The sequence below is a fragment of the Mustela nigripes genome, chromosome 2 (assembly GCF_022355385.1).
Source record: "Mustela nigripes isolate SB6536 chromosome 2, MUSNIG.SB6536, whole genome shotgun sequence".
In the NCBI taxonomy this organism is placed as follows: domain Eukaryota; kingdom Metazoa; phylum Chordata; class Mammalia; order Carnivora; family Mustelidae; genus Mustela; species Mustela nigripes.
In genome coordinates this window covers 150,441,324-150,460,988 of record NC_081558.1, presented here as the reverse complement: position 1 = coordinate 150,460,988, position 19,665 = coordinate 150,441,324, and the positions used below count along the sequence as shown (strand labels likewise).

The 19,665-nt window shown below is 34.7% G+C and overlaps 1 protein-coding gene and 1 pseudogene across 4 annotated transcripts in view; one reads left to right on the top strand and one right to left on the bottom strand.

Annotated features, from left to right (window-relative positions):
* Positions 1 to 19,665, top strand: part of TRPC1 (transient receptor potential cation channel subfamily C member 1) — a 72,943-nt gene that overhangs the window by 19,220 nt on the left and 34,058 nt on the right. For all 4 annotated transcript variants that reach the window (XM_059391803.1, XM_059391802.1, XM_059391805.1 and 1 more), the window contains 2 exons: positions 2,300 to 2,502; positions 15,734 to 15,865. In XM_059391803.1, the coding sequence (XP_059247786.1) occupies positions 2,300 to 2,502; positions 15,734 to 15,865 (335 nt within the window). The remainder of the gene's footprint in view (positions 1 to 2,299; positions 2,503 to 15,733; positions 15,866 to 19,665) is intronic.
* LOC132012604 (U4 spliceosomal RNA) lies at positions 8,507 to 8,631 on the bottom strand (annotated as a pseudogene).

Below are 19,665 nucleotides of genomic sequence, written 5' to 3'. Positions count from 1 at the left end.
CAGCAAGATCATATTTTAAGATCCTTAATACTTCTTGACAGATAATGTAAAATATTTTTATAAACTTTTTTTATGATTTCAGTGAATTCTGTATTCTTAGCTTATCAAAATTATCTTTTGATAAATTTTAATTTTTAAATACAGGTAGGTTTTTTGATAGTATGTAGATTATTTTATGAACAACGAAATAATGAATTTTAATCTAATGTTTTTTACGTAGTCAAGTGTATTTTTTAGGAAAAATGTGAACATTATTTAGATACAATTTTCTTTATAATCAGTAATAAGGGGAAAAAGGGCTAAATTTTTAGATTTCATTGTTATTTTTAAATAAATTCTTTAATTTGAAGTTTCCAGGAAATAAATGGGAAGTATATAAAGAAACCATTCGTAAAAGAAGGGGAAAAGCTAAGGATGTTGGAAAATACTAGAACTTAGCCAGTAATCAAAGGAAAGTAAAGTATTGTTTCACTCATAAATTGGGAATGACCATGCCTAGTGCTGGGGAGTGAACCTTGAGTGTGAAATGGGTACATTCCTATATTATTGGTAATATAAACTATGAAAAGAACTTTAGTGATTTATATCAAAAGCTTCAAAACTGTTCATGGCCTTTAGACCTATTATTGCACTTGAGGGGTTCTGTGTTTAATGAGTTTATCCTAAATTTCAAAAAAGCTGTATTCATAAAGATGTTTGTGGTAGTGTTATTTAAATAAGCAAAACAAAATATCTTGAACATAGGTCTATGAATTTTCTTTTTTTTTTTTTATTTTTTATTTTTTTTTAAAGATTTTATTTATTATTTGACAGAGAGAAATCACAAGTAGTCGGAGAGGCAGGCAGAGAGAGAGAGGGAAGCAGGCTCCCTGCTGAGCAGAGAGCCCGATGCGGGACTCGATCCCAGGACCCTGAGATCATGACCTGAGCCGAAGGCAGCGGCTTAACCCACTGAGCCACCCAGGCGCCCCGGTCTATGAATTTTCTTAAATTACATGCTAGGTCTACACATGAATTTTATTTCCCAGAAATTCTGGGCTATCGTTTTATGAAATTATTAGAAGCATCCTTGAATTTCAAAATAGTAAGGACCATTGTTTTTAATCATTGATGCCAAATCACTTATGCCAAAGATGTCCTTAAAAGGAGGTATAATAGAGAAAGAACTGGAAGGAGACACTGTAAAATGTATTTTGCATAGTAGGAATATGGGAATTTTTATACTTCTTTCTGCTTTTCTCTATTTTTCAGATATTTTAAAATATGTGTGTACTACTTTTAAAACATTAATAAAAATTACCAAAAAACCCCTATGAACTTGATAAGCTTATGCAATGGAATCAAACAATTCTCAGGAAAAGCCATGTGAAAAAGTGAGAAGTATTGGGAAGATATGCAATAGTCATAAATCAGTCAATCTTTTTATTTAACCCTGGTTCTTTGTTTACTTGTTTCCTTCCTCATGTCATGCCATCAGCAGGCCCATGAGCCCATGTAGGGAAAGCAGCTCAGGCTCTGGTGTAATATGGACGTGAGTTCTGATCTGCATTTTGCCACTCTGTTGTGTAGCTTGGGCGCGTTAACTTCTCTGAGCCTCAGTTTCTTCATGGGGATTATAATGTTCAATTTTGCAGGCATTTTGGGGATTAAATGAGATGACAAACGTAAGGTGCCTAACAGTCCCGGGACTCATGAATAGTAGTTATTATTGTTAGTGTTTTTGTGCATTTGTAATAGGAAATTGTATAGGTAGTGATTGGGAATATGTAGAGAATTACACAAAATGAAGAGTGCTTCCTATTTACTTACTTCTTTCAGGTAGCTTCATTGTTATTAATGTGACAAGGTTTCCATAAAGTTGGAATTTTTAAGTTTTTCTTATGCATTTATTCTCTGCCTATTTTTAACATTTCTGTTTTTCCCTTTATATTCTTTTTCCAAGATTCTTGTTCTTTCTCCTTGTCATGCATGTTTCCATAATCTTGGGAAAATGAAACACTTTTCCCTAAAGTATTTCTCTAGGTATCCTCACTTCTTCTTTGTTAGGAAAGCAGGACTCTAGTTCTATGAATGTGTCTTATTGAAGATTTTTGTCTGTCATAATTATATTGCATTTATTAATTAATATTGAGTTATAAGATTTCAAAAGAAAATGAGTCCTGGTAAAATGTTTATCATATTTTTTAAAATAATTCTTATATTCTTTGTGCCTTCTGATTTTTTCATTTCATTTTCAGATAAATATATTATTTTGAAGTCACAAATAATAATTTTATACATTTATATAAATATTTTTCAGAAACTAATGGAACGAATTCAGAATCCTGAGTATTCAACAACTATGGATGTTGCACCTGTCATTTTGGCTGCTCATCGTAACAACTATGAAATTCTTACAATGCTGTTAAAACAGGATGTGTCTCTACCCAAGCCCCATGCAGTTGGCTGTGAATGCACGTTGTGTTCTGCAAAAAACAAAAAGGATAGCCTCCGACATTCCAGGTTAGAAAGTTAAGGTTTTGATAAATAGATGTGCAATTTACTAAGGTATATGTCAGTGAAATATTTGTTGTTTTTCTTTCTTTGCGGCTTTTAAGAAATATGGTACTGGAATGGCTTATGAAAGCTAAACTTCTAATTCCTTTGGTTAATATGAGTTTTACATTTTTTAGAAGTGTTTACTAAAAAAAAAATAAGTGTTTACTAAATGATATGTAGTTAGGAAAAGCCTTCAAATTTGAATAAGGTTTACCTTATACTTCTGCTGGTGGGGCTTGGAGACACTATTTACTTTTTAAAAGCAGAGTTTATTAATCTAAGAGAATTTCCATATAGTGGAAGGGGTGGAGATACCCCTCCTTATCTTATTCACAAGGAAATAAAAAGTATGTTCTATCTGACTAAATACTTAACTTGTTATACCTCTTACTTCCCCTTTCACACAATATTTAAATCTTTTTCTCTTCCCTTTCTCCCCAGTCAAAAAAGTAAGAACAACTGAGGAGAAAATGAACAAGAAAGTATCCCAACTCGGACAGGCTGAGCAAGAGCACACACATGGGCATGTTGTATAAAGTTCTGGGCTAGACTTAAGAATCTCATTTTCAGCTTAAGTCTTCATATATATATATATTACCTGTGTAGTAATCAAATATAGTTGAAATTACATCAAATATAACCTTTGCTATGGGAAATGTGGTCTGGAAGTCCTAAGCAGCTCCTTGACAAACTGTTTTTACAGTATGTGAAATTAGCCTAAAAGCTGCAAGCTATTCACCCTTACTCCTTCCTTACCTTAAGGACAGATCTTTGGTGGATTGACAGATAGTTACAGATCCATAAATTGAGAAAGTCTTCTGGGAATCAATTTAATGTTTATTTGCAGAGGTTGAACTGGAAAGTTTTTGGGGGAGGGGGTTTAAGATCTTTTTGATAGTTAAGGCTATATCATTTAACTTTTTAGTTTTAAAATGACTAGTCTGTAAAATGACAAGCAGAAATGATCTTTAAGGCTTCTTCTAGTTTTAAAATCATTTATCAATATTAAATATAAGTATTTCTAAATTGTATGCTTATTAAATATGTGTGTAGTTGAAGCAGCTGAGGTTGTAGGAATCGGGCCTAGAGAGAACACTAAGCCTGGTTCTGTTTCACGTGGGGAAAAAGCTTTGTTCTGAAAGCTTTTAGAGGAGCTGGTGGCATGAGCTTGGTCTTTAGGTATGAATAAAAATAAAAAGGGGGACCCCTGGGTGGCTCAGTTGGTTAAGTCTGTGACTCTTGATTTTGGCTCAGGTCATGCTTTCAGGGTCATGAGATCGAGCCTCATGTTGGCTCTGTGCTCAGTAGGGAAATTTTCTTTTTTGCTACCTCCCTACCACACCCCTGCTCAAATAAATAAATAAGTAAATATATAAATAAATAAATCTTAAAAAAATAAAAAGGTTGTTTTATGCAGAAAGTACAGTATGTGGTTGTGGTTTATTTAGGGAACTCCAAATGATATGGTGTATTTACAGAAAAGTTTGAGAGTTTATTGTTGCTATTTGGGAAAACAGGGCAAATATCCTGGCTACAAGTCATTTCTTGGAATTGCTAAGTAGACTTCCTGAAGAAAAGAGGGTAACAACATGAGTAAAAAGAGATATGGGTGAAGGTTTTGGTGAAGTTGAAGAGCCAATATCCTGGCAATAAAGAAGTGAGGCAGTCTGTATAAAGTTACTGGTTTTTAAATTTTAGAGATGCTGAAGTTTCAGGTGATGATAAGATCGAGAGGCAGTAATTTTATTTTATTATTTATATATTTATTTTTAAAGATTTCATGTATTTGAGAGACCGAGAGCACAAGCCAGGGGGTGGGAAGGGAGGTAGAGGAAGGCGGAGAAGCAGACTCCCCACTGAGCAGGGAGTGTTTTTTTTGTTTTTGTTTTTTAATTTCAAAATCGATTTTATTGCAGCCAAAACAGTGGAATTAACTGTACATAATAAACTATTATATATATATACACATTTTAAGTTATAGGGAATAAAGTTTATTTTGGCAGATAGTGTTAAACAAAATTAAAGTTGCATACATTAGTAACATAACTCAACATCCTTAATTTCGTATAAGTGTGACACATTTTCCTGTGTTCTGCTAAATCACCATAACCTAAACTGCTTTATAAAACTGATGTGTTGAAATTTATCTTTACTGCTTTTGCTTATGCTCTGATTCCAAACAAGAAGCTTTTCATAAGCTTCTTCTATCTCTGGGTCCATCTCATCATCAATATCATCCAAGTATGGATCACCAGCCCCTGATAAATCTGTCCCATTTTCTTCATAATCTGGAAAAAAGTCTTCTCTTTCAAGTAACTCTTGGTATTTCTCTTGGTAATCTGGATCAGCCGCGGTGAAAGGAACACCATCAGAGGTATAAAATGTTGGTTCATTCATAAAATAGTTAGGATCATTTTCAGGTGTTGCTTCTCTGTATGTTGAGGTTGCATGAACTCTACCCCAGTTACTTGACCAGAGTTCTACAAGCTTCAAGAGCATTTGTTTCACATCTCTGCTGCAATTTGCATCTAGGACAACATTTTCAAGACTGCAGGCTTGATCCTAAGATCCTGGGATCATTACTTGAGCCAAAGGCAGACCTTTAACTGACTGAACTACCCAGGCATCCCTTAGGGGTGATTATTTTATCTTACTTTTTTTTATTATTGTTAAAATTTTTATATTTGAGAGGGAATGAGAGAGAACACAAGTGGGGTGAGGGGCAGTTGGAGAAGCAGACTCCCTGCTGACTCTGGGGTTAAAGGCAGCCGCTTAACCAACCCAGTCACTCAGACGCCCCAGGGGCCATAATTTTAAATGGGTAGGGAAGGGTTATGGACCATTGTAGTTTAGAAAAACATTTTCAGTAATATAATTGCTATGATTAGGTTTTAGTCTCAGTTATTCGATGTGTTGTGAAATTTCGAATAACTTTAAAGGAATATTTGAAATCTTTATTGTCTATCAAAGAAAGACAAAGTTTTTAAAGAGTTGAGAAGTGCCTTGTTTAAACTGCATAGTGATTTTTATAGTTTTGAGTTTGAATGCCTGTAAGCCCAAAGTATACTCAACTTTACTCATATTATAACCCGCTTCACCTTTAAAAGCAATTGAACTTGTGCAACTTGGCTAGAAAAGTAGGATTTGACATTGAGAAAATCAGTGAACTATGAGGCTCTAGTAATACTAGTTTGAAAGCTATTTATTTATTTATTTATTTGACAGAGATCACAAGCAGGCAGAGAGAGGGAGGGAAGCAGGCTCCCCGCTAAGCAGAGAGCCCGATGCGGGGCTCGATCCCAGGACTCTGGGATCGTGACCTGAGCTAAAGGCAGAGGCTTTAACCAACTGAGCCACCCAGGTGCCCCTGAAAGCTATTTATTTTAACTACACAAGTAATATGTGAATAAATCCTCAAATCTGTGTAAAAATTCTAAGTTTAATTTTGACCAATCTCAGTTCTCCTATCTCTAGAGCTAACCAGTATGATTAGTTTGAGGTTCTGTATTCTGCTCCTTAATGACTAGAAATCTAATTGGCTAGAAATGTGACTCTTAACTGTGGTGTTAGATTGGAAACTAGTCTCCATCAATAGCCATCAATCAATGTTGAAGTTACAAATTCCATCTCCTAATTTCTGTCTATACAGAGTCCATTCAAGTTTCCTCTCCTACTTCATTAATTTTGCCTATATGTTATTAATCTTATTTCATCTATTCCAGTTTTTATGGTTGTCCAAATATTTAGGTTGAGCCATATGAAATTACTGTCTTAAAAGTATTTTGGACAAATTTCATATTCCCATATTCTTCTTGGTGTGGATGAAACCAAAATCCCAGAAAGTTATGTAGAATATAATCATATAACTCTAAAGGCCTCAAAGAAAAATTTTTTAAGATTTATTTAATTATTTTAGAGAGAGAGAGAGAGCATGTGCACGTGAGTGGGGTTGGGGGGGTGGAGAGGCAGAGACAGAGGAAGAGAGAATCTTCAAGCAGACTCCCCACTGATCGTGGAGCCTGACTTGTGGCTTGATTCCAGGCCCCTGGGATGATGATCTGATCCGAAAGCCAGAGTCGACCACTTAACTGACTAAGCCACCCAGGCACCCCCCCCCCCTTTTTTTTAAATGGAGATTGATGATTTGCAGTAAATGTACACAGGTGTAGTAAATGTATACAGGTGTATACTGTCATCAGAATCCAATATTCTGTCACTTCCATTACTGAAAGAAGTTCTGTATACCCATTTGTAGTCAATCACTGCTCCCATTCCTAGCTCCAAGCAACCACATATCTTTTTCTGTCTATAACCCATAGTTTTTTCTTTTCTAGAAATTTCATATAAATAGAATCATAAAATATATTAACTTATGTCTCTAGCTTCTCTTGCTTAGCATAGTACTTTGAGGTTCTTTCATATTGCATTTATCAGTAGTTTATTCCTTGTTTTTTTTTAAATGTGATGTTGCTTTTTTTTTTTTTAAGATTTTATTTATTTATTTGAAAGACAGAGATAACAAGCAGGCAGAGAGGCAGGCAGAGAGAGAGGGGGGGGAGGCAGGGAGCCCGATGCAGGACTCGATCCCAGGACCCTGGGATCATGACTTGAACTGAAGGCAGAGGCTTTAACCCACTGAGCCACCCAGGTGCCCCAGTTTATTCCTTTTTATTGTTGAGTAGTATATCATTGTAAGGATGAATCTTTGTTTATACATTCACTAGTTGACGGACATTTGAGTTGTTTCTAGTTTTTGGCAGTGAACATTCACCTATAAGTCTTTTTATGGACATTTTTTTTTTTTTTAATTTCTGTTAGGTAGATACCTAGGAGTGGAATTTCTGGGTTGTATGTTAAGTGTATGTCTAATTTTTTAAGTAACTGCTAAACTGTTTTCCAAAGTGATTGTAGCATTTTACATTCTCACTGTGATATGTGATGCTTTCAGTTCCTCCACATGGTCACCAACTTTATATTGTTATTTTTTTTATCTTAGCCATTTTAGCAGAAGTATAGTAGTATCTCATTGTGGTTTTAATTTGCATATCCCTTATGCCTTATAATATCAAGCATCTTATCGTGTGTTTATATGCCATTAATCTATCTTCTTTGATGAAGTGTCTACTCAGACTCTTAACTGTAGAGAACAAACTGAGGGTTGCTAAAGGGGAGGTGGACAGGGGGATAGGTTAAATGGGTGATGGGTATTAAGGAAGGTCCTTGTGATGAGCACTGGGTGTTTGTTTTTTTAAGATTTTTATTTATTTTTGTGCGCGCGCGCGAGAGAGAGATTGAGTACAAGCAGGGGGGAAGGGCAGAAGGAAAAGCAGACTTCCTATGGAACAGGGAGCCCAATATGGGACTCGATGCCAGGACCCCAGGATCATGATTCAAGTGGAAGGCAGACACCCAACCAACTGAACCTCCCAGGAGCCCAGAGCACTGGGTGTTATATGTAAGCAATGAATCTCTAAATTCTACTTCTGAAACTAATAATATACCATACGTTAGCTAACTGGAATTTAAATAAAAACTTGAAACAAAATAAAATAAGTCTTTCATCTTTTTTTTTTTTAATTTTTTTAAATTTTTGCTAGACTGTGTGCTTTGCATTTCAAATAAAGTTTAGAATGAGTTATCAATTTTTACAAAAATACTTGCTTGGGTTTTTTTTTTTTTTTAAGATTTTATTTATTTTACCTGACAGAGAGAGAGATCACAAGTAGGCAGAGAGGCAGGCAGAGACAGAGGGGGAAGCAGGCTCCCTGCTGAGCAGAGAGCCAGATGCGGGGCTCGATCCCAGGACACTGAGATCATGACCTGAGCCGAAGGCAGCGGCTTAATCCACTGAGCCACCCTGGCGCCCCATTGCTTGGGTTTTTAAGAGGGGTTCCATTAAACCAATTTGGAGAGAATTGCCATTTTAATAATATTAATCTTTCAACCTATGAATATAGTGTATCTTTCTATTTTATTAGACCTTCCTAATTACTTTCAGCAATGTTTTCTAGTCTTCAGTGTATTGTTTTCAATTAGCAATAATTGCGCCTCGGATAAACCTCATTGGCTACGATACTGCCACTGCGCAAAGCTAGTCTTCAGTGTGTTGATCTTGTGCTTTTTTTTTTTTTTTTACAATTTATTCCTAAGTATATTATTTGTTTTGATAATGTTGCACATGAATTGCTTTCTTAATTTCATTTGCAGATGGTTTCTTGCTAGAATATAGAAATAAAATAGATTTTTTTGTATACTGGTTTTGTATCTTGTTTTTCCTAAACTCATTTATTCTAATAGGGCTTTTTGTTTGTTTACTTTTTAGTTTCCTAAAGATTTTTTTATATATAAGATTATATGTTCTGAAGTAGAGGAAGTTTTAGTCCTTTTCCAATCCTTAGTCCTTCATTTTTCTTGCCTTATTGCACTGGCTAGAACCTCCAGTGTGATATTGAATGTAAGTTAGTAAGGGTGAATATCCTTGCCTTAAGATTCGTGGTTCTGGAGTTTCTATTTGGAATTTTCTATTTATAGTATCATAGGAGATAGGTTTACTGCCCTAAAGATCCCCTACATTACACTTATTTAGCCCTCCCTTACCCCCAAACCCCTGGCAAACACTACATTTTTTTTTAACTGTCTCTGGTTTTAACTTTTCTCTGTAATGTCATATGATTGGAATAATATAGTTTATAGCCTTTTTGTATTGGCTTCTTTCACTTAGGAATATGCATTTAGGTTTCCTTCATGTGTTTTCATGGATTGATATTACATTTCTTTTTAACACTGAATAATACTCCATTGTATGAAGGTACTACAGTTTATCTGTTCACCTATTGAAAGACAGCTTATTGCTTCTAAGTATTGGAAGTTATAAATAAAGCTGTTATAAACATTCATGTACAAGTTTTTGTGTAGACATAAGTTTTCAACTTAATTAGATAAATATCAAGAAGTGTGATTGCTGGGTCATAAGGCAAGAATATAAGAAACTTCCAAACTGTCTTGCAAAAGTGCCTGCACTTCAGCATTCCTACCAACAGTGAATGAAGTTCATGTCGTTCCACATCCTGATCAGCATTTGATACTGTCAGGGTTGAATTTTAGCCTTTCTAATGTGTGTGTATTGATATGGTATCTCATTGTTGCTTTAATTGCCATTCCCTAGTGATGTATGATGTACATTTCTATATGCTTATTTGCCATCTGTATATCTTCTTTTGTGAGATGTCTGTTAAGATCTCTTGCCTATTTTTTAATTGGATTGTTTTCTTATTGTTGTGTTTTAAGAGTTTTTTATATAATTTATATGCAGGGTCCTTTCTCAGATACTTTTTTTGCAAATATTTTCTCCCAGCCTGTGGCTTTTCTTTTTATTCTTTTAATTCATGGGTTATTTCAAACTGTGCTGTTGTACTTTCACATATTTTGGGATTTCCCAGATTTCTTTCTTCTGGTGACTTCTATTTAATTTCTAAATTAATTAATTATTAGAGGATACTGTATTTTAAAAATAGCTTAATTGAGGAGAAGCTACGTGGCCCAGTCGGTTAAGTAGCTACCCTCAGCTCAGGTCATGATCCCAGCATCCTGATATGGAGCCCTGGATTGGGTTCCCTGCTCAGTAGGGAGTCTGCTTCTCCCTACCCCACTCTTGCATTCTTGCTCTCTCTCTCTCTCCTTCTCAAATAAATAAGTAAAATCTTTAAAATAACTTTATTGATCTATAATTTGAGATATAATTCATATATTTTGAAATTCACCCTTTTATAATATTCATGAAGTTATACATTGACCATCATTACCTAATTCCAGAACCTTTCATCCCATCCAGAAGAAACACTGTACTCATTCATTACCAGTTACTCTTGAAACCACTGGAAACCACTGAATTTACTTTCTGTTCTTATGGGTTTGCCTCTTCTGAGTATTTCATATAAATTGTATCTTTAAAGTTCTTATTGATTATTTGCTTATCTTTTTGGAGAGGTCTATTCAAATCCATTTCCCAGTTTTTTAATTGGTTATCTGCTTTTTTATTTGTTGAATTATAAGAGTTGTTTGTTTGTTTTATATCCTGGATACAAGTCCCTCATCAGATACATGATTTGTAATTTTTTTTTCACATTCTATCAGTTATCTTTTCACTTTTTCAATGGTGTACTTTGAAAAACAGAAGTTTTAAAGAAGCTTGGTGGCATCCAGTTGACCTCTTTTTGGTATTATAGCTAAGAAATCATTGCTTAATTTGGAGAAGGTACTTTTTATCATTTCATTTTTTTTTTTATCATTTCATTTTTTAAAGAAATGTTAAGACTAGTTCTATGGCCTACCATATAATTTGACATCGACAATATTATATGTACTCTTGAAATAATACTCTTGAATATTCAGTGTACTCTTGGAGTGAGCATTCAATAAACTTCGTTCAATCATATATTCTTTCATAGTATTTGAATCTTCCTTATCCCTCTGGTTTTCAATCTATTTAGTCTATCAATTTCCGGGAGAGGAGTTCTCAATCTCAGAATGTATCAGAATATATAATTTATCCTTGTCAGATGGAATGTTCTGTCAATGTCTAGTTAGTTGCTTAATTCTTTTCTTTTCTTGTTGATCTTTTATCTAGTTCTTTTCACTATTGAAAATAGGGTGTTAAAAGTGTTTGTTATTGTTCAGTTGTCTATTTTTCCATTTCTATTAATTTTCTCTTCATGATTTTGGTGCTCTGTTGTTAGTTACAAATATGTTTATAAATGTTATATCTCCTTTGATTGACATTTTATCATTATAAAATGTCCCTCTTTATTGCTAGTAATATTTTTTTGGTTTGTTTTAAAGTATGATACTAGTATAGCTTTTCCAGCTTTTCTGTGGTTGCGGTTTGCATGGTATATCTTTTTCCAGACTTTTACTTTCAGTCTATTTGTATCTTTGAATCTAAAGTGTATCTCCTATAGACAACATAGAGTTAGATTATGCTTTTTAAAAATTTCGTCTGACATCTGCCTTTTATTTTTTTAATTTTTTTATTTTTTAAAGATTTTATTTATTTGACAGACAGATCACAAGTAGTCAGAGAGGCAGGCAGAGAGAGAGGAAGGGAAGCAGGCTCCCTGCTGAGCAGAGAGCCAGATGTGGGGCTCGATCCCAGGACCCTGGGATCATGACCTGAGCCGAAGGCAGAGGCTTTAACCCACTGAGCCACCCAGGCGCCCCCAACATCTGCCTTTTAATTGGATTGTTTAAACCATTTACATTTAATGTTCTTAATATAGTTGTAAATATGTCATTTTGCCTTTTGTTTTCCACATGTCTCCTCATTTGTTTCCTTTGTGTCTTACATCTTTCTTGTTCCTCTGTTTCTTCATTAGTGCTTTTTTTTGCATTGAGTGTATATTTTCTAATTGGCATTTTAATATCATTAATAAATTACTTATCTTTTCCATCCTTTTAATGGTATTGTTATTATACATATTTTATCTATAAACCCAACAACATATTGTTGTTTACTTTATTGTCAACAGACATATTGTTGTATACTTTACTGTCATCATTTCTTTAGTCTATTACAGCTGTAGTCCTGTCCACTTACTTTGTGCTGTTACTGGTGATTACATTATACATGCATTACATTTCTCTGTGTTATTATAGGCCAAATGATACAGATTATTTATTTAAGGGAGAGGGGGAGAGAGAATCTCAAGCTGATTCCACACTGAGTATGGAACCTGATATGGGACTGGATTTCATGATCCTGAGATCATGACCCAAGCCGCCATTGCATGGAGCACTGGGTGTGGTACATAAACAATGAATTCTGGAACACTGAAAAGAAATAAAATAAAATAAAATGGAAAAAAAAGAGTCTGATGCTTAACTGACTGAGCTACCTAGATGCCCTTATATAATTGCTTTTTAAATCAGTTAAGAGGCAAGAGAAATAGACATTTATAGTGTCTTTTATAATTACATAACGACTTTTACTTGTTCTTTTTGTTCATGTGGATTTGAATTATCATCTTGGATCACTTGCTTTCAGCCTAAAGAACTTTCTTTAGTATTTCCTGTAAGGCAGGTCTGCTAGGAACGTTATTCAATCAGTCTTTTTCAAGCAAAGTTCTTATTTTGCCTTTACTTTTGCATAATAGATTTGCTGGTTATAGGATTTTTGTCTGATGGTTTTTTTTTTTTCCTTTGAGTGCTTTGAATATTTTATCCTTCTATTGTTTTGACTGAGAAGTCTGCTGTTAGTCTTACTGGGGTTTCCTTGTAAACACCTCATCACTTTCCTCTTGTTGTTTTCAAGATTTTTTCCCTGCCTTTGACTTTCAGCGTATTTACCATGATGTTTCTGTTTGTGATTATCTTTCCATTTGTCCTCCTTGGAATTTGTTGAGTTTCTTGGATGTGCAGGTTATTGTTTTTCAGTAAATATAGTAAGTTGTTAGCCATTATTTTTGCAAATATTTTTTCTTCTCTTCTCTCCTGGTATGTACCCATTGTGAGTATGTACTTGTATTTAATAGTTTTACATATCTCTGAATTTCTGTTCATTTTTCCTCATTCTTTTTCTTCTCTTTAGTCTTTGGCTTGCATAATCTCTATCAATATATCTTCAAGTTTGGTAGTTCTTTCTCCTGCCATTTCAGATCTACTTTTGAGCCCTGCATTATTTTGCTAAGGCTATCATAATAGAATACCACACTGGGTGACTTAAACAACAGAAACTTATTGTCTTACAATTCTGGAGCCTAGGAATCCAAAATCAAGGTAGGGCAGTGTTGTTTTATTCTGAGGGTTGTGAAGGAGGATTCTGTTCTGGGCCTTTTGCTGGACGATTTTAATGAAGTCTGTTTTCCCCCTCTGTTGTTGCTCCTTAGTGAGGCACAGCTTGACTCTTTCTTGCACATCTAATATTTCTTTGCTTGAAATCTGGACAGTCTAGTATATATTGTAGAAACTCCGAATACTGTTGTACTTTCTAAGATTTTTAAAAATATTATTATTTTTCTGGCCTGAAAAGTCTGTCTCCCTGTGATATATAATCATAGATCTCTGTGCCTTTTTTAGTTTTTGATTCTTATTTTTTAAAAAGATCTATTTATTTTAAAGAGAGAGCATGCATGTGAGTGGAAGGGGAGAGGCAGAGGGGAGAATCTTCAAGCAGACTCCTCGCTGAGTGCAGAGCTGGTGCCGGGGCTCCATCCCACAACTCATGAGATCATGACCTGATCTGAAACCAAGAGTTGGATGCTTAACTGACTGAGCCACCTAGGCATCCCTGATTATTTTTATTTTTTAGCCTTGATTCCTAAGGGTCATTTCAGGATCTAAATAGGTGAGCCAATGATTTGGGTAGAGTTTATGTTAATACACTTTGAGCCTATAAAAGAGTTCTACTGTCTCCTGATGAGTCTCTGGGTTAGTTGGGGAATGCAGACAAACAATAAACTGCGAAAATGTATTTAAAATACTTTGACCAGACAGAGGGCTAATTTCTTTGATATGTAGATCTTACAAATTGATTTTAAAAAATAAACAATTATCAGAAAAATAGGCTAATGAAAATGAACAGGAATTTACAGAAGTAGTATAAATGGATAGTAAACAGGAAAGATGCTTAAGCTTTTTAAGAAATTCACATAAAATTCCATTTTTCATTCATGAAAGTGGCAAAATAATGATGTAGGGGGAAATGAGCTCTCCTTATTGTTAGTGTTTTAGAAGCATCTATTAGAATTTAAGATACATATGCCATTTTATGCAGCAATTCTAAGTGTGCAAAGAACATATGAACTGAAGAATATTCATTGCTGTGTTATTTATAGAAGTAAAAAATTAGAAGCAACTGAAATTTCCATTTTTGGAGATCTGATGAGCTGCCGTCAAATGGGAAACCATCCAGTTTGGGGGAAAAAAAAGGCATGACTCTATATGTAGTAACATAGAAAAAGTTGTTCCTTTATATAATATGTCTGATTATATTTGTGTGTGAATTGAAAATAATAAGGATATTCATAATTCTCTGTAATTTGACTATTCTTAGAGGAGTAGAGTTGGTGGAAGGAGGAGAATTGGGAACCATCATATTTCTAAATGGTTTTATTTATTTATTTGCTTACTTAATTTCACAGAGAGAAGAGAGCGCACACGTGAGAGCACAAGCAGGGGAAACAGTAGGCAGAGGGAGAGGTAGAGGGAGAAGCAGGCTTTTCCTGCTGAGCAGGGAGCCTGATACAGGGGTCAGTCTCAGGACCCAGGATCAGACACTTAACTGACTGAGCCACCCAGGCACCCCTAAAATTGCTTGCTTTTTTTTTTTTTTAATAACAAGCGTGTATTAAATTTATGTTTGGAAGGAAATATACATTATATAATATCTACTAAATTTATAAATTAAAAATTATATGTTTATAAATGAAAGATTTATTGCAAAAATTTTCTGGTGTGCTTCTTATTTAGGTATTGAATATGAACCATAACTAGTTTACAGAAGGTAAAGTGGTATGCTTTTCCATTATCTAGAGATTATACATAAATGAATGATTTCATTCTTAAGATTTGAAACATCTTTAAAAAACAACCTGGTTGAAAAAAATAATAACCTGGTTGATTGAGTCATGTGTTATAGATATCTAGTGTATTAATGTAGTCTTATCACTGAGGAAGGAAAAATTTAATAACCATTCACATCATATTCAAAATGTATTAGCTATTAGCCTATTCCATTTAAAATAATATTGGTTCAAGGGCGCCTGGGTGGCTCAGTGGGTTGGGCCGCTGCCTTCGGCTCAGGTCATGATCTCAGGGTCCTGGGATTGAGTCCCGCATCGTGCTCTCTGCTCAGCAGGGAGTCTGCTTCCTTCTCTCTCTCTCTGCCTGCCTCTCAGTGTACTTGTAATTTCTCTCTGTCAAATAAATAAATAAAATCTTTAAAAAAAAATAAATAAGAAATAAAAAAAATAATATTGGTTCAAGAATAGAAATTTTTTAATTAAATTGGATTGAAAAATACAAAAACTTATTTTTTAAGTCTTTATGTAGTATATCCTGTAATAACTATATTATAGTTGTTTTATTTTCTTTTAATTTTATAGTACTTTAATTTTAAATTTATGAAAATTATAGGTTGAAAATACTAATTATATGTGTATAATCCATTTATTTTACATTATGGAATCAAAATTTATCACAGGTTTCGTCTTGATATATATCGCTGTTTGGCCAGTCCAGCTCTAATAATGTTAACGGAGGAGGATCCAATTCTGAGAGCATTTGAACTTAGTGCTGATTTAAAAGAATTAAGTCTTGTGGAGGTGGAATTCAGGTGAGAATGAGTGGAAATTATAAATTATATCCTTTTTTCAAGAATCTCTTCAGCCTGAGTTTGTTTTTTTTTTTCCATAAACCAAATTCATGTTTATATTTATTTACTTTTGATCCAAGATGACCAGACCTTGCCGCCACTTACCTGGGATTTTCCTTCAGGCTCAGTGGCTTAGACCTTGATGTTACTTAGGTCACTCTTTCCCCACCTGCCCTTTGCCATTTGTTGAATGTTGCCAAAGGAGTTCTAAGACAGTGAAGAGTAAGGGGAGTGGCAGCCTTAAGCAAGAGTAAATTTATAACTGTTCTCTATTCTGCCTCCCCTTATTCTCAGATTCTATAGTCATCCTGAGAGCTTGGTCCTTCATAACTTTCAGAAGCATGTAGAATGCTTTCTGTGTTTCAGGGACGTTCCATACACACAGACATAGTCTGTTTTCTCTGTTTGGTGAGATTTTTCTATTAGGAGACACATAATATGTAGATATAAAAATAAAATACTACTGATTAAGAGGGATGAATCCCATTCTGAGTTTTTTTCTGAAATGAAGAGTTGAATGTAATTTTGACACAAAGAATCATTGTTTATCAATTTCTCTTAGAGAGTTAAGTTGGGATAATAGAAAAAGGCTTTGGAAAAAGAAGCTATTACATAAAAATGAAATACTGCTGATTAAGAGGGATGAATCCCATTCTGAGTTTTCTTCTGAAGTGAAGAGTTAAATGTAATTTTGACATAAAGAACCATTGGTATCAATTCCCCTTAGAGAGTTAAGGTGGGGGAACAAAAAAAGGCTTTGGGAAAAGTAGCCTATTAAACTACTAATTTAAACATTTTAAAAAATGAAAGTCCTTAGGAAATTATATTTCTTAGACTTGAGGAAAATCTTTGAGACTTTCCCTTATTTTAAAGTATCCCTTGTGCCCCCTGAAAGAGAGATTGATCATTTCTTGATAGTTCCTGCTGGAAGGTTTCTGTTGTGCAGGTTACACCTATCTCTACCTTTCCTTTTCTGTCTAGCTGTTCTGGGAGGTGCCCCCTCTTTGCATTGCACTCCTCTAGTGACTTGACAAGATGGAAAGATTCAGACTTCTTCCTGGAAGGGTGACAAGAAGCTTGCAATTTTCTTATGCCTTAATAACAGTTTATAGTGTGTTTTTGATAGCTGAATTCTAGAAACTTTTTAAATAACCTGTTCGTAAGTTTTTAAGTATGGAACTCCTGTATTTCAATTTGGATAAGTTAAATTTTGTTTTATTTAAACTCGATAGGACACAAAGTATATACTTCAAGAAAAATACAAGACATGGTTAAAATGTAACTTGTTGGTACTTTTAACTTTATTAGCATATGAGGCTGTTATAAAGTTATTCCTTTTAATTCTAAAGAACTTCTTATTATAACCTTATAATTGGAGTTCTCAGTTACCATATAAAGTAGAATTCATTCAGCTCCTTCCAAAAAGGATTTGAAGCAACTGCTATGATTATTCTGTAATCATCAGATAATAAAGTTAAGATTTTGAACATAGATCATAAAATCCATTTACTTTAATTCCATTTTTAAAAAATTATTTATTTATTTGAGAGAGAGACAGAGATAATGAGAGAGAGCACACAAGTGAGGAGGAGAGGGAGAAGCAGGCTCCTTGCTGAGCAGGGAGCCTGATGTGGGGTTGGATCCCAGGACCCTGAGATCGTGACCTGAGCCGAAGGCAGATGCTTAACCAACTAAGCCACCAGGTGCCCCCAATCCCCTTGTTTTTGTAGACAGGGAAAGTGACGTATATAGGTTAGATATTTTACTGATAAGCAGCATCTAATTAGGAACAGAGTTAGCAAGAATTGTAACTAGAACATAGGACTCCTGGCTTCTAGTCTACTATATTTCCACCTAAACTATACACAGCCACTTATTAGTCTTATAATAATTTGTTAAAGATTAAGAAAATTAGATTAATAAAATATATTAATCTTACTGAATTCGGTGGTCTGTCAGTGTTTACCTAAAGATGAGACTTCTTTGTAATAATACATACTTTTGATGAATATTCTCATCTGTAATTGGATTCCTAGACTAAGAAGCAGTAATACTTCATTTGTTAAAGAAATATAATTGCTTATTTTTAAGTAGTTTTGGTTATGTAATAAATCCAAAGAATAGATAGAAAAATGTTAGCCTCTAAGGAAAGTTTTTAATTCTTTGAGTGATAATTTTCTGTTCATGGAAAATCCCATTATATAGATGATTAACCATTGGGAAATTTTTCTGTTTTTCCCTTTCCCAGTAAGGAGCAAAAAACTGAAGGGCGCCTGGGTGGCTCAGTGGATTAATCCTCTGCCTTCAGCTCAGGTCATGGTCTTAGAGTCCTGGAATCGAAGCCCGCATCGAGCTCTCTGCTCAGTGGGGAGCCTGCTTCCCCCTCTCTCTCTGCCTGCCTCTCTGCCTAATTGTGATCTCTCTCTCTCTCTCTTTCTCTCTCTGTCAAATAAATAAATAAAATCTTTTTTAAAAGAGAGAAAAAAATGGAATAAAAATTATTTTCTGAATCTGACCCCAATTGACTCATATTTATACCTATCTAACTTATTTTCGAGTTATTACACTCAGACATAATTTTAATATAACTGATGTTCTTAAAGAGAATTATCTGCTAAAACTTCTCAGTTGCTCACAAGTTTGTTGATATAGGCCTGTCTTTTTTTTCCCCCCAAAGATTTTATTTATTTATTTGATAGGGAGAGAGAGTGAGCGCACAAGCAGGGGGAGCAGCAGGCAGAGGGAAAGGGAGAAGCAGCCTCCCCGAGGAGTAGGGAGCCCAACGCGGGGCTCTATCCTAGGACCCTGGGATTATGACATCAGCCTCCCCCAGGAGTAGGGAGCCCAACTCGGGGCTCTATCCTAGGACCCTGGGATTATGACGTCAGCCATAGGCAGTTACCCTACCAACTGAGCCACCCTGGCACCCCGATTTAGGCCCGTCTTTAATCAGCAGTTAAATCCTAAGTTTCAGGGAATAGTGATTATGAAAGAAAATTCTTTACTAGGAATATTTCAGCGTCTTTTCTTTCCAACTTGAATTTTATTCAAACAAACACTTTAAAAGTGAATGAGAATACTATTTTGTTTTAAAGATTTTATTTATTTATTTGACAGACAGAGATTACAAGTAGGCAGAGAGGCAGGCAGAGAGGAGGAAGCAGACTCCCTGCTGAGCAGAGAGCCCGATGCGGGGCTCGATCCCAGGACCCTGGGATCATGACCTGAGCCGAAGGCAGAGGCTTTAACCCACTGAGCCACCCAGGCGCCCCGAGAATACTATTTTAATATCAAAAGTAGCATATATCATGTTGTAGACAATTATTGAAAACAACTCTCATTAAAGGTACATATTAATATTTATTGGATAGCAGTATTATTATCTATTGTTTAGATGAGTAATGTGAAAGAAGTTTTACGTCAGACAGAAGTTTTACGTCAGACAGAGAATAATGGCAAATGAGTTAATAGCTGGTTGGAAACTATAAACAGAATTTCTAGGAATATCAGTATATATAAGGAAATACTGTACTCTCTAAAATTATCCGTGTGAACACAGGGAATAGAATTGTGTTACAGTTTCCCTCAAAGCTGTAGAGAATTTATGCACCAGTAGCTTCTTTTGACCATCAGCACAAATGACTTCAGATTTTGAAGAGCCCTGTCAGAATTAAAATGTTACTGAGTAAGTAATTTTCTATTGAAAAGAACTTAATTAGAAGCTGGAAGTGACATTTCTAATAATAAACTATTGCATTTTG